The sequence below is a fragment of the Colossoma macropomum genome, unplaced genomic scaffold (genome assembly GCF_904425465.1).
Source record: "Colossoma macropomum unplaced genomic scaffold, Colossoma_macropomum, whole genome shotgun sequence".
NCBI lineage: Eukaryota > Metazoa > Chordata > Actinopteri > Characiformes > Serrasalmidae > Colossoma > Colossoma macropomum.
Window position 1 is genome coordinate 7417618 of NW_023494799.1, and position 16410 is coordinate 7434027.

Genomic DNA, 16410 nt, shown 5'->3' on the forward strand with positions numbered 1-16410 from the left:
AAAACTGATATCAACACTACTGTAATTGTTATTTTGAACAGTATGTAGGTTTAAAAGAAGTTAAAAAAAAAAAAAAGATAAAAAGTTAAATGCACTATGGCTGTTAAAAAAACAAAACAAAAAAAACATTTGCCTGTGACCAGTGTGATGACCAATGTCATCTTGCTCTGTTGTACCTGTATATTGCCAAACTGAAACTTTATACTGAAAAAAAAAATTCTCAACCAGGACAAATAAAGTTTTTATTACTACTACTTACTACTAAAAAGACTGCTTCAAGGCACATATGCCACGGAGGACCTAGGAGGTTAAAATGACTTATTTTAGACAAGAGAAGTCAGTTGACATCAGTTATAATCTGGTCTGAACCCTCAAACTAGTCTTTAAAATGTAGACCTCCTGAGTCAAGTTTTACTATATCAGCTTGCCCTGGATAAATAGGTTCATGGCTCCATCGTAACGAGCAGATCTTGTGAGCTAATGAAATTGATGCCATAACAAAACTGATATATCAACACTACTGTAATTGTGATTTAGATCGTGGGACAGTATGTAGGACGTGTAAACACAAACCTTATCGGCAACACTGTTTGGCACTAGAGTTCGCACCACCACTCCAGTGGCCTTCCCTCCCACAATACCAAAACCCAGGCCTGAACCATCGTTCATCAGCTCAATCTCCTCCATGTGTCCCCACTGCTCCTGTAAAACACACACAGACACACACACACACCACATGAATAATAAATATATTAACTATGCTCGTCTACAAATCAGCAATCATCTGAAATAATGTGAAATACCTCAGCAAATTTTTGCCCATTGCATCAGACTGTTCTTCTCACATTTAACCTTCAGAAGCCTCCAGTTATTATTAGCATTTTGTGATGTAATCAAATGATATTAAAGAAATAATAAATTATATTTACATTCAATTTATATTCTGTATTGACCGGACAGAGCCAGCAAAGGAAAAAAAAAAATAAAGAATATTTCTTTCTCCAATACAAGACGGTCACTAATTGTAGGAATGTGTCCTTACCACATTTGACTCAATAGGTCAGCCTACTGAGTCTGTTACTAACCACAAATATCTTGGGGTTATCCTGGACACAAAGCTCAAATAGGACCAACATATGGAATATATTAACAGAAAGAGGCAGCAAAGCTTATTTTGCTTAAAAAAAGCTGTTGTCCTTTAATGTAAATCAGACCATATGTAACGTGTTCATGGTGCTTTTACTGAGTGTCTTAAGGCCACCGTACACAGTGTACATCACACAGCACAGCGTCCAAAAATTTTAAACCTTTGTTTTATATGAAGACACGCACACAGGCCAACATTCAGCATTGATGTGCAATGGCACACGACAACTCTAAGCACTTTTCAATTCAGTATTTTGCCATTATTGCAGTAAATTAAACCCAGAACCAGACCAGAAAAAGCCATTGATCACGTGGCATGAAATGTACACTGAGAAAGTCTGTAAGATAAACAGACAAACGCTAATCGTCTGTCACCTCAGCTAACGTCACTAACCTAGTCTTTTTCAACTGTATATTTTACCTAGAAAACAGTGAATTTGTAAAGAGAGTCATCGGATACCAAATGGGGTAAATTCACAAAAGATGCTCCAAGTTTTATTCAAATCTATCCTGAGCCTGAGTTTCTTGAGTATCTTGAGTTTATCGGCACTCTCAATGTGACGCATTCTATGTGGTATAGCGGTGCTTTGTGCTGTATTGTATCTGCTTGGTGATGATCCGAAGCACTGATTTTTCTGTTTGTTGCTCTTTTTGTCGCTCTTTTTGTCGCTGGTGTCAGACCCCAGATTTTGATACCAACAAGGCAAAATTTTCTTTTTTCCTTTAAATTACTAAACAAAACTACCAAAGTATGCCTGAATGCAGTGCCCTCAAATGTTCTGACCAATGAGTTCAGATTGAATAGAAAGGCTTATCTCAATAAGTGTGTTTACATGCACTCAATAATCTGGATTTCTGCAGTTATCTGATTATTCAAATGGTCATGTAAACAGAATTCTCCGATTTCTTAGATCGGAGTAAAGTCTATCGGATTTCTTAATCCGATTTCTTAAGAGAGCTGGATTTTAGCTCAGTGATCAAATTTCTCGATGCATGTGAACTCTTGCTCTGATTTCTTTCGGATTTCTCAGGCTGTGCATGTGTGAAACAGATGGCAGTACTGGAAATAAGCAAGCAGCGCTACCGTGAGATGGCAGCAAAACAATTTTGGAGGGACACTGAAACCAACTACATGCTTGAGGAAAAGACGGAGTTAAGTTATCTTCCATCTTATAAATGATTTATGTTCCTATTGCCAGGCATACAGTTTGAGTTTTACATAATGTTTACATCACGACTTCTTCTGTGAGTTTATTAGCCAGTTGCAAAGCAAAAATCGGATTACTGTCTGACTCACATAGACCCGGAATTTTTTCTATTATCTTATTACTCAAGTGCATGCAAATGCATTGATCGGATTACAGTCAAAACCTGATTTTCTGCAGTTAAATGCACTATGGCTGTTAAAAAAAATAAAAATAAAACTATTTGCCTGTGACCAGTGAGATGACCAGTGTCATTTTGCTCTGTTGTACCTGTATATTGCCAAACTGAAGCTTTATAAAAAAAAAAAAATTCTCAATAAAGTTCTTATTACTATTACTTACTACTAAAAAGACTGCTTCAAGGCACATACGCCACAGAGGACCTAGGAGGTTAAAATGACTTATTTTAGACAAGAGAGGTCAGTTGACATCAGTTATAATCTGGTCTGAACCCTCAAACTAGTCTTTAAAATGTAGACCTCCTGAGTCAAGTTTTAATATATCAGCTTGCCCTGGATAAATAGGTTCATCAGACAAGAGTAACTGTTAAAGCATGACCTGGAACAATACATCACAGGAGAATCCTTACAAGCCAAAAAATCTAATGAACGCGTTAAATGTCAAAGGCATAAGTCACTGATCAACATCAGGGTCAGGAAACCCCACGAGTGTCTTTTCCGTGGCCGCTCTACCTCGCCGCTCCCACATCATCCGTGCTCCTAATCACCAGACTCTCCTTGGGCACTTATTAATGACCCGCAATCAGAACATTTCGTTTCTCTTATTACCAGGCCCTTATCTGATGGGTGACTTCCTCAGCAATTTTCCTGCTATCTAATGAAACCCTCCCTTTCGCCGCTTCATCGCTCCACTCTCGGAAGACAAAGCTTTACACTAGCGCTTATCCCCCTCGCGAAAGAAAAGAGCCATTTCCGAGATAAGAACTAAGAGAGCCCGAGCAACACCCATGCGTCTGCGCTGCCTGAAGTTTTAACTATCAGGGTAACTAGAGAGTTTCATGCTATTTTTATCAGCGTAGAAAAAAAGGCATTGGTCAGGCTTCCACTTAAAGCCAATAAGCAAAAGGATATAGACAATAGCTGTAATAACAGTACATCATAGAAGATGAGCGAACATCAAATACACCTGGCTCTAGAAACTGAGACACAAACTTAATTAAACATAAACTTATTCACTTTTGGGACGGGATTATGATACTTTCCTTGTTGGCAATTCAAATATACGACACATGGCTAAATATCTAATCCAAACAGCTGTGTTTTCCAAGGACACAGCATAAATAAACAGCTATACGTTAGTGACAGTTTTAATGAGAAATCTGCTGTGGAACAAGGGTCAAAATCCATGGGATTCTGGGAAAAGTACTCTTTCGGGGGGAGGAAAAAAAAAAAGAAGTTATTCCTCCTGGACAAGGCATCCCCGAGCAGTGCTGCGGCAGAGTCATGCCTGTTTTGAAATGTCCCTGTACACTATAATTAGGACTGGAGATATTTTAAAAGGCTTCGGAGCCCGAGTTCACGGGGAAAAGCACCAGGGCCCGGGAAGAGAGGCAAACATGCTGAAGTTAGCTTGCGTGCTACGCCTTTTAAGGCACAAGACCATGAAGGAGCGGATCCCCTGGAGCCTGGGCAATCTTACATAGATAAATATTTTTTCAGCTTTGTGAAATAAGGGAACAGCCTGAGACAGCAAGGGGATTTAGGGATTGTTTAAATATAGACATTACAAATAGGACATGCTGTGGTTTTGCAGAGTGATGTCTTCATCGCTAGGCTTATTAAAGCAAAGCTGTTAAAGGGGAATTCCAAAGAATTATCAACATTTCTGCATAATTTTAGCAAAATGTGTTAACTTGTAATAGAAGTTCATGTCACAAGGTTTTGTTTCCCCAAGCAATTTTGGCCACTTCTATCAGTCCGTTCATCATGACATATTAACATAAAGCAAAGAGTACCTGGACTTTTCCAATTATACACAAATGATGAAAAACGGACAAAAATGGACAAGGTTTTTTTTTGTGATGCTGTTTTTTTTCCTTTGCGTCATTCGTGCGCACAGAACTGTGGGTAACCGAAGGTCTGGAAGGATATATCGGTTGCATCCTTGAAATCACTACGAATGTAGGCTGCATTTCTAGGCTGTATCACTTTGGAACGGGCCTTCACGAATGGTCCTTCACTTCTATGAGGTAGTGGCCAAGAAATGCAGCCTACCTTGGCAGCCTAGACTTTGGAACACAGCTAATTCGTACTTACAAAAGAACCGAAAAGCTGGTGACTCAAAACACACTTACAACAAAAGCCAACACTTGCATCTGCCCACTGTCTTCTATCATAAGTGAATTTTGAGTGTACATGTTTTCTGCTCTTTTATTAAGTGAAGGGAAACATCAAAATTATTGTCCACAGTAACTGACCACATGCTATAGATGCAGCAGACAGACATTAAGCTGAAAAACACTACAGTGTTCCTTTAATGTACTCCCTGACTGCCAGCTGTAAAACAGACTGATATTTGTTTAAAAGCCGACTCTTATTTTCATCGAGAGCAATATTCGAAATTTTCTGGATACATTTTATAACTCAGCTGAAAGGCAAACATAAATGTTATGATACATTATGTGCGCTCCGACCGCTTCCTCTACTTTTTAGTTTCATCATACACACGCCGCGGGCCTCTTGTGTAAAGCCACATTTGTCACTAAATCAAATTTTCTCCCGATACAGCCTGCCAAGTAGGAATTTCAGCAGAATGATAAACAAGATCAGTGCCGGCTATTACTCTGTTACAGCCAATCATGACATTTGGTGACAGGTAGTTAAGCCAGGCAACAAGCAATCAAATAAAACCCAGACTTTTGCCTGGTGCGCCATTAAACTCGACCTCATGAGAAACATCACATGAATTAAACAAAGGCAAAGGCCTGGTTTTGATATGCAGGACGTGGCATCGATCCAAGGGTATTAAAACAATACGAGCCGTAAGGAAGCACATTAAAAAAGCACCGAAACACACAGAACCGAGCATGCTGAAATAAATCTAAATAGCATAATTTAGCTGCCTTTTAAAACCTCCCTTGCCTAGCCTTCCACGTGCACTCAGACCAAGACCTTCATTTGAGTGGTATTTAATTAAAGTGAACGAGGGGGAACGATTGTATTTATTGTTAGAGGCTTGAGTTAATCAGCTTCATCTCATGGCTGTTGATCTTTTCCAGGCTCATTTTCCCTCTCCAATAGTTTATTTCTCTCTCCTGGCTGAGAGGAGGAAAAGGATCATTCGGGCCATCACAACAGTCACGTCTGTTTCTCCTCCAGCTCACGTTGAGGAAGAAAATTGTGTGTGTTTTTCAGTCTTGTAGGTGGTGAGAACTTCATTTTCGAGGACTCCTCTAATTGTATACACAGTCTAGGGCTTACTCAATAAACCTAAAATCATGACCCCTTTTAACCCTACAGCTACGTGCAAAAGTTTGGGCACTCTTGTTAAAAGACTTATTGTGATGTATTGATATTTTGTTGATTTTTGAAGTAAAAGAAGTGAACACAACGTATTCTAAGAATAACAATTTTTCTGCAAATTTAAATGCACTGTAAAATAATATTTTTAATATTATATAATGTCATTTACTTTACATTTGGTTAACTTAAATAACAGAAAAACATAAAATAATCTGCAAATAAACTAATAACTGTTTGGGATCACTGTCTGATTGTAGAAGCCAGTCTTGTTTTAGCTTTAGTTTCTTGACTGACAGCGGATGTGTGTCCAGAATTTGCTGATATTTAGATTTGGTATTGACTTTTGTGATGAGGTTGCAAGTAAGGTTTCCTTCTGAGGACTACAAGCTTATTATGTTTGTACAACTAACACTGCACAGTAAAACAAAACAGCACCACTCTTGTGTCAGCTAAACGCTCCGTCAGGTTCTTTGCTGTCATATGGGGGTTTTGCTTTGCATTTCTGGTCAGCATACGAGCAGTTCTGAGAATTTTCTTGGTGTTCCAGATCTTGGCTTGACATCCACTGTTCCTCTTAACTGCCAACAGTGGAAACTGAGAGCTGGAAGCACCTTGATATCTTTTTATATGTGCCGTGATCGAGTCACAGTGAGATAGTCGCTGGACTGAAAAAATGTTTGTGATGTTCATGGCATTTCATCTTAAAAAGTTTTTATAGAGTTTTTATTACAGCATTTAGCAGCTGTTAGAAAGATGTCCACCCAAGTTTGTCAATGTATTTGTTTCCCATGGGCTTGTTTTGGTTGTAAAAAATGTTATGTCATGTCATGCTAAAACAGTCTGTGGTTGTTTTTTTTTTCTTTCAGTGTCAGTCAAACGGCCACATTAAGCGACAAAAAGCACCAGATTCTCTGACGATAGACTGTATCTTGCAAGACTATATCTATATCTTACCTAATGTATCACTGGTGTTTCAGTCTCTCTTTATCTGCTTTAACTAATGAAAATCTACCCCCAGAGTAGTTGGTGAGTGTGCATGTCCATACTGGCCATGGTAAAATGCATTAGCATGTGGATTTGAAGCTGTGTGCTACTATGTTTTCTATTACTACATTGAAGAAATATTGATTTTCATTCTCACGTTTGTCTTTTTAAACAGTAGTTTGCAACACAAAGAAAATAAAAAATGTACACATTTTCAGTTTATGTTCTTTCACATCAATATAAATGTGACAATGGCTTTAAGAAATTGTTATTAAAGGAGAAGAGTTCATCAAAATGCAGAAACAGCTGCTTTGTTTGTCATTAAAAGGTTAATCTGAAAACTGAGGAAGTTCTGCACTAGTCCAACATGCAGTCTTGAGAAATAATGCATTTATAAATGCGAATAGCTTAAGACTTGACAAAGGAAACCAAACTATCAGTAACACCTCAGGGCTCTGTTCTAGGCCCTTATTCAAGGTCCATACTAAACGCGTGGATAATACAAAACACTCGCTCATCCTGCTGAAATCACCTGAAATGGCCTTACTGTTTGAATGAATCCAGATGGCTGAAGGCTTGGTTTTGGTGCAATGTCTCTGGCAACCACTAGCTCCACTCTGTCCCTCTGCTGCTGCAGGAAAGCAATGGCCTGCTGCTGGGTAACACTCTGGTCCAGAGGAATCCCGTTGATGGCAAGAATCTGGTCATTCTCTTGCAATCTGCCATCTCTAACCAGTGACAGAAACCACACCATTTAGTTTTGCTAATTTGTAAAAAGCTTTAAAGCAAACAAGATTTTTTTTAAAGAAAAAATGCATCCTATTTTTTGTATTTTTGCATTGCCCTACATCATTTGAACATAAGAGCTGTCCTTTACATTTCTTTCCAAAATTATTTAGAATAAAATCTCTTACATTAACTTCCATTAAAAGTTTAAAATGTTTTTGCCTTCACCAGTAAAAGTACAATTTTGGAGATTCATGTTTTTTGGACAGCAACGATTTTTAATAATAAATCATATTTTTTATAATAAAAATTTTAAAAAGCATCATTAAATTGCAGGGCAGCGCGGTGGCGCAGTGGGTAGCGCTGTTGCCTCACAGCGAGAATGGCCTGGGTTCGATTCCCAGCTGAGCGACCAGGGTCATTTCTGTGTGGAGTCTGCATGTTCTCCCCGTGTCTGCGTGGGTTTCCTCCGGGTACTCTGGTTTCCTCCCATGGTCCAAAAACATGCAGTTAAGCTAATTGGATATGCTAAATTGCCCCTAGGTGTGAATGTGTATGTCTGTCTGTCTGCCCTGCGATGGACTGGCGACCTGTCCAGGGTGTATCCTGCCTTCCGCCCAATGACAGCTGGGATAGGCTCCAGCACCTCACCGCGACCCAGAAGGATAAGCGGTTTAGATGATGGATGGATGGATGGATGGATGGATCATTAAATTGCAGTGAATACTTGGTTATCTTTGAAAGGCTATGCATGGTTAGTTATGGGCTGTCCAGTTAAACCTATTTGAATTGCTTGGACTTTTTTCACAGGGTTGTATTGATTGGGAAAAAAAATTAGCAGTTTTACTGAAAAAATACTTTCCAGAAAATGTACTGTTGTTGTCTTTTTATAGCCATTAAATCAATAAATAAATACAGATAAATGTAGGAAATATTGGGGAAGACTATACATTACCCCTGAATGAAAAACTCCACTTTATCCATAAAATTAACAGAAAATAAGCAGGTAAAGGGAGTGTTGATCCCACCTGGCTGCCACACTGCCTGGCTGCACTTGTTTGATGAAGACTCCATGAGCGCCCACTCCGTCAGGCCTCAGGCCCACCACACTGAAGCCCAGGCCTCCAGACAACGGCCTCAACAGATTCACCTGCTCAATTTTTCTTCCCTATAGAGAAAAGGCACAAGAACATTCACGGGATTAGGGCTGTATTATACAAACAAACTGCTAGTGTTGCAACTGTATTTCTTCATACTATGCCTGTAATATGTCCTGCAATGTATTATGAATGCACAATAACAATATGCCCCACAACATATTGACAAACTAATGTATTTGATAAAATAGATTCATCAAAACACCCACAGAAACTGTTCTGGAACTGTGATTGGTCAAAACACACATTGTCTTTCACAACATTAGTGAAAAGTTAGTAATATTAGTAATATTAGCAAAGACTAACATCCCAATAATAATTAACAAATAATATATTGTGCAGCTGTAAACAAGATATACTCTACTGAGTTTGGCTAATGTTGAAATGAATATGGTCACTCTGTTTTCTGACCCTCTAAATATTTATCTATTATTGTTTATATGAAATTTTATTTATACGGTTGTGAGAACAAGTATGTAAGTCTCTGGAATTATCTGGATTTCAGCATGAATAGCTTCTAAAATGTGACCCAATGATCTGAATCATAATAATAATAATAATAATAATAATAATGATAATAATACTAATAATAATAATAATAATAATAATAATAATAGTAAAAGACAATAGACAGCTTATTTAACAAACATGCATAATATTTAACAATGCCAATAATTTTATTGAGTAGTGTCAAAGTGATCTAAACAGCCATGGTCATTAATGAAAAGTATATATTTAGTGACTACTGGAACCTCATTGATTGGCAATTAACTCAACCCAAAATGTGCTTCTATAGCTGCTGATCAGTCCTGGGCAGTGGTCAAGAACTTCAGGTCATTCTGTTTAACAAAACTACTTTAGTTTGGGCATATATTTGCAATGTTTTGGCTGAATGGCCCAGTTTGGACCACGCCGCAGCATTTCAATGAGACTGAGGTCAGAACTCTGACTCGGCCATTCTTAAACACAAATTGTGAGTGCTAGACTGTTGCCGATTTATTCCTGTGTTTTGGATTGTTGTTATATTGCATCACCCAACCTCTTTGACTTTTAGACCACAGACAGCTGCTCCTGCATTCTACTGTACAATTTCCTCATGCATTTTGGATAAATTGACTAAAAACAATTGATTTACACCTTCTCAGTGAACTGGTAATGATTAGTTGGTAATTTGCATGACGATAATAATACATATTTTAAATTCTGCTACTCTTCTCTTCGTAAGAAACAGTCTGAAAAACACACCCATTATCTTCTTAATAACGGGACTTAATTTGGTAATAAAAGCTTCCAGTTTTATCTAGTATTGAGAAAAGTATTTTTGGAATGTTCTGAAGACTTTGCATTGTTTGTTATGGTTCAGTATAAGTCAATTTTTATTGTGTGGCCTGTTTATGAAACTCAGACTACTCAATTAATCATAGTAATCAGTACATAACTTAATTACAAATATAAACAACAGTGACAGTCCTACTTGGAATTCACGCCTAAGCCAGTAACATAACTGTTCTCCCGCCACCATGCTTCACAGTTGTGTACATAATTTATGGTATTGGCAACTGGTATCAGTATACAGTTTTTTTTTCTCCAAGAAAAATACTATGTACAACAAGAAGCACAGCTTTTGTCTCATCTGTCAAAAAAACACTGTTCCAGTATTTCTGTGCCAAAAGATCCGAATCATCTTCAGATAACTGGCAGGTAGGTTGGAAGCAATGTTTTTATGTAACCTGGACTGATGCACAATAAGGGATCAATCAGTATTGAACTCATGATTTCCCGATCACAAAGAAAACATCAGATTGTTGTGCCACTGGAAACCCAATATGAGACACCTACGGTTTAATATGACATACTGTAACTTGGCACAACTGACCTAATAAACGTAACGCAAAAATCATCCTGGTTAGCATGATAAAAATTTATGAGAAAAAAACAATACAAAAGTAAGCAGTAGATGTAATGCACAGAAACCAAAACTGCAAAGAATTCTGGGTAACTTCACCCTCAGTGCTACAAAATAGTATGTTATTTTTCTTTTTGGGGTACCAAACATGCCAAGCTGGAACATATGGTGGAACTAGACATAGTGCAAACCACTGACTGGTCAAACGCAAATGTGACTGAACCAACATGCAGTGTCACTTGAGTCAGATGACCACCGGATGACTCTCATATAAAATCAATTCCAGAGAAAAACAGAAATCAGAATTTGAAGCTCCTCCATTGTTGCTGCATTTTTGTTTGTGTGTACTGTTAATGCTACATTTCTTTCAGAAATGGTTACTGGAATTTTTAGACCTTTAAAATGGGTACTGGTTACATTATTTTATATCAGGAGGCCTTTAACAATAATCACAATATAAAGATTCATGCACACAATTATAAAGTGCAAGGAATTCCTACAGATCCTTAGTGGTCACCATTCTCCGATTCAGCATTCTCTGTCTCTTGTCACTCTCAGGAAGAGCAGCAACAGTGATGATTTTTTTTTCAAATGGAAACGATCTGACTATGAGTCTTCCGGAATCTGTAACACTTCTCCAGGTTTGTGTCCTTCAAAACGGTTGGAAGAGCAGGTAACCAAACAATATGTTTATTATCTGGAGAAGGTCAAATTCACACATGAACTGACTGAAAAAACATACGTTCATTCTTACTTACTTCCTTCATTAACCAAAGACAGGATCCCTTAACGCAGAAATTCAGACACAGCTAAAGAATTCACTCACTTTTTCTCTCAAATGAATATATTCATGTGTGTGTGTATATGTGAGTATATGTCAAGAAGCTAAAAGATGTTATAACAAATAATTCAAAACTAACAAATCTATTGATAAGAAATTCTATTAACCAAACCTGTTACGAGAAGCAGAGCAGTAGATACGAGTAGCAAAAATATTTAACACAAAAAGAGCAAAACAACCTTCACAAGGTCGCTGATAAGGCATCAATGGCTTTATCACACAACCACACAAAGCAGCGTGTGAACGAGCGGTGTGTGCCTAACCTTTGCGGCAGCGTGGAGCCATCTCTGGAGCTGCTCTGAGGACGCTGAGGACATGCTTGTGCCATTGGACACTACAGAGCCCACACTGCTTCCTGGCCGACTCGCACTCACGATCAACTGGCCTTTTCTGGAGAAACTGAACTCGCTGCACGCGTCTGGAGGCATGCTGTTGAGCTGGAGGATGGAAAAGGAGACAGAATGAGTTCTTGTGTATGATTTAATAATAATATATGAGAGGAATAAAAGGACTGCACCATATTGAGAGTCTATAAATATCTATAACTATCAGATACACTTCGTGTCAGAACTTAATTAAACCTAATTTTGATGGTTGCTGATTCTGCAATACGATGCATTACACCAGGCATTCAGAATGCACTTTACATGTCAAACGTAAGTGTTTGCTACTGTACAACATCAAGCAATAAGGCGAGAGCAACCGAGCCCTACAGCTAGAGGCAGAAAAAAAGCGAAAAGCATGGGGGGAAAAATCAATACATTCCTCCGCAGTTCTCCCTACTCCCAAACAGGTAATGTATTAATGACCTTTAGACTCACATTGTGGAAACTTATCAGTCTTCTGCTTATTTAGCCCAGGCTGACGGAGCAGGTTCCCGGCCATTTCATCAATATATTTCAGACAAGGCAGTTACTCAAACCAAGACAGTAGATATTAAGGCTTGATAGATCCACAAAAAAGAAATTCGCAGCCACCCGCCTCTGTATACACAATAGGTTTTCACCTGACGCATTCATAGGCGCTCGCCTGACCTTCCCAGCACTTAGAATATGAAGGCTAGCTTCCGTTATTGCCATTACCTTAATTTGGCATGTGGATTGTTTATTGTGGAGAGGTTTCTTGTGTCAATAAAAACTCCGCCTGAATACAAATAGCAACAAGGGGGTTTCAATGTCTCAGCTCGGCGGTACGGAAGCGTGACGCATGCCTATAGTCAGAAACCGCTGCCGTGGATACATAAACTATTCACCTTTATCTATAAGGAGATTAAAAATAGCAGTAACCAAATTAATAACTCTATATAACTTGATAATTACTAGGGCTGTAAAATTCTGACCTCACTATGATTCATTATGATTCTATAAGAAGTGATTCATTCTATCAAAATGAATCATTTCACCATGATTCAGTTCAAACATTGTAGTGCAATTCAGACATGTTTAAGAATACACTGAATACGCAAATGTGACCAGAGAAATGGTCAATCACTATTACTATTCGAATTATAGAGAACACAAATACTACAAGCTTTTGGGAAGCACAGATGTTGACATATGATAAGTTTGGTCACAGTCCAAGTCCAGTGTTTGTTAGCAAAGTTAGCCTAGCAACTCCAGTTGTAAACTAAAGAGGCACACATCAGATATCAAACACGTCTTGGCTGATTTACTGAATCTGGGGGAAGTGACGCCACCATTTTACTTGCATTTTTGACAAACTGTTAAAAGGTTTTGGAACAACAGCAAAAATCTGTATCAGGCAATATACACAATATACACAGTTAATGTATGATGAACATGGCTGAAACAACCTCACCAAACAAGCCAAGTAAGCGTTCAGACAACGGCTTTTCAATCTCTTAGAAATGTATTCTTTTCATTGTTGTCTATGCAGCAAAGCACACCGCGTCCGAAAAGCGCTCCTGTAGACTGCACAATGTGCTTCGTGTTTTTAAACTGCCTTCTTACTAGTCGCTCATCCAACACAGAGGAAAAGCTAGAATTAGCTGTATCTAATTTTCGAACACCTGGAGCTCAACAAAACTCATCACTAACACTATTTTATAACATTACTTTTTCTACCGAAATCACAAATTGAAAGAGTGCAATTCTCAAATTGCAAGAGCTGCAATGTTTATAATACATTATCAACAGTGCTGTCTTAAGTTTTAAATGGAAAACTATTAACACAGAGTTTTAAGCTGCCTGGAAATTAAGTTATAGAAAATTACTGCATTTAAGTCGTAATACTGGTCAGAAAAATCGCCATTAGACATTTTCCCCCAAATCACTCAACCCTAACTCACACACACGCCCCCACCACAAAGTTACCATTTTGGAGATATGTTGTTTTGTTCTGACAGCAACAATATACATACAATATATATATATATATATATATACACACATACATACATACAACATATATATATATATATATATATATATATATATATACGCACACACACACACACACACATATAAATATATATCTATTTATTTATTTTTCAAGACGTGGTCCACCTCACATTAAAAAGGGGTCATCCAGACACCCCCTAAAACAGCTCTGACATGATTAGGTGGACCCTGTAGTCTGTTGTTACGCTAAGCAAAGTCTGACCTGGTCTTGGAGCTGTTTGACAGAGTGCTGCAGGGTTAATATATGGCCGAGCAGCGGGCTCTGCAGAGCTTCCTTCAGCGCTCCCAGACGCTCACTATGAGTCCATTCCTCACGCTGCACCAGCTTAGACTGCAGTCTCTCCAAGGCCTGAAGCACCTGCTGCCGCTCTGCTGCAGACACTGAAACCACAAACATCCAAAAAAAATTTACCTTAAATACAAATAAAACAGAAAATTAGAATTAGAAATAAAACTCAGAATTAAAAATGCAATCCTGAAAACGTGCACTGTTACACCCCTAATAAAAACAATAACAAAGCCTGGCTAAAAACACAGAACAAAGCACAATCCTGTAATACCTGTTGGCACATTTTCATACATTGCTCTTCCCTGGAGAGCCTGATGTAGTAGGATCTGTCAGGACAAACCTAGAAAGAACAAACAATACATATTTAATGTTCACAGTCTACATATTTCAGAGGGGCATGTTATGTAATATTCTGTACTGCAGTACTGCACCACTCAGAATTCAAGATTTTGTGTTCTTTTGTGTTCTAACTACAATAACCAGCATGCAGTACACAAATGTCTCAAACCGCTGGGAAAAGCCCTTACAACCATGAAGAAATCCACTCATGTACCACTAATGCAGAGGCTAATAAAAACAGACATAATATCCGGCTTCTTAACTGTAACAGTAGCGATCTGGCTTCTTTCTGCTTTAGCCAGCCAACAGGAAAAACTAAAACAACTGCTCTCAAGCACTCGCCCCAAACTGCTTGTAGCTTTCAAATGTTCCTCACACCTTTGAGATACATCAGAAGGGGGTGTTCCTAGTCTCTGAACCAGAAAATTGAAGTGTAGTGACTACTGTGGTTGGAGGGCCCCTTTAAAGCATAGATTTACCTCAACACCAGCTATGACAACTGGATAAAACACAAAAAACAGCAACAGTAGACTCACCTAAAAGGCAATTCCACCAATTTTTTTAAATTTCTGAATAATTCTGTCCTTGAGATGTAAACAGAGTCATTCGGAGTGGTTTGACTCGAAACCTGAAATAAGAATGGTTTGTTGTGGAGAGACTTATAGACTCAGATTTCTTTATAGCGCTGGTGGTAGAAACCACCCAATGTTTACAACACGGACAGAGCCATTTCATTTACTAACCAAAACCACCAGTGAACCCACACGTCCTCTAAGTTTTATATGCAGTGTTAATGATGGCAAAATAGTTAAAAATATGAAAAACGATTTCATGTAACCACTTTCTGTGAGGGACGTCTGGTTCCTATCACCACCACTGTAAACAGTTCCGACTCGGTAAGTTTCTCTAGAACGGAGCATTTCACACCAAACCACTCTGAAGGGCTTTGTTTACATCTCAACCAATTAATTAAGTAGGATTTTTTGAAGAATTGGTGGCGTTCCCCTTTAAGTTAGCAGTTTCGGTGAGCTGGCTAACACATTAGCCACAGGTGCATCTAAACAAAACAAGAGAATTAAAACTTCGACTACTTACAGAGACGCTAAACGTTTAGCCGGATGTTTAGAGTTTAAAACAAGCTCTAGTTTCCTGTGAATAATGATGGCTGGTCTCGTACAACGCTGAGCGTTTCTGAGCTGAGATTTTGCTGTTTTTCATCAGCCTGAACTTAACTTACCTGTCTGACGGAAGTGAGATGGGCTTTCTCGCCTCACCTTAAAACAGGAAGCATGTCAAAGTACGAGGCTGAAGTTGGCTTCCTAGTCGAATTTCGCCGTTCCACCTTAAATGGTGCAGCAGTTACAGTCTGGCGCCAGAATGTAACTGCTGTAACCTACCATTTAAGGTGGAACGGGAAAATTCAACTAAGAAGCTGGCAAATGGGAACCAACTTCAGCTTCGCTGTCAAAGTTAGCTACCTTGCCGAAACAAACATCATTTCAGCAGGATAATACGCAGTTGTTTCAAAGTAAACGGACATATAGAGACACTAAAACCTCGTTATTGTCACGAAGTCTTCTTAGTTTGGTTGTAAGGTGAATATTTTTCACTACGAATACAGCACATAACAACAACAGGTGCATGAGTCACTGTGAAACTAAACTTGAGGCGCTGTTAGTTACCAACCGTGGATGTGACCTGAAACAGGTTTTAACCACCAATAACTGCAGTCTTCATAAAAATAACCGAGCTGAAAATGTACACTAACTATATGAACGCACAAACCTGCAGTTTCTTTCTCGCGTCAAGGCTTACAACAGCTGATTCAACACGTTAGTTGCTGGCTAACTCCACTAGCTCTGCTAAACGGCTGGAATTGGTGAAGTTTGCCTGATAACATCAAACCAAGTTCATT

The 16410-nt window shown here is 38.6% G+C and overlaps 1 protein-coding gene across 8 annotated transcripts in view; it reads right to left on the bottom strand.

Moving 5' to 3' along the window:
* Positions 1-16403, bottom strand: part of patj (PATJ crumbs cell polarity complex component) — a 195877-nt gene extending 179474 nt beyond the window's left edge. For 2 of the 8 annotated variants that reach the window (XM_036585857.1, XM_036585850.1), the window contains exons 1-7: positions 15591-15728; positions 14428-14496; positions 14070-14248; positions 11711-11884; positions 8572-8711; positions 7365-7545; positions 574-702 (exon numbers count right to left, since the gene is read on the bottom strand). In XM_036585857.1, coding sequence (XP_036441750.1) covers positions 574-702; positions 7365-7545; positions 8572-8711; positions 11711-11884; positions 14070-14248; positions 14428-14449 — 825 coding nt within the window. In that variant the 5' untranslated portion in view covers positions 14450-14496; positions 15591-15728. The other 6 variants (XM_036585852.1, XM_036585854.1, XM_036585853.1 and 3 more) reach the window with 6 other exon arrangements.
* Between the last annotated feature and the right edge of the window lie 7 nt (positions 16404-16410).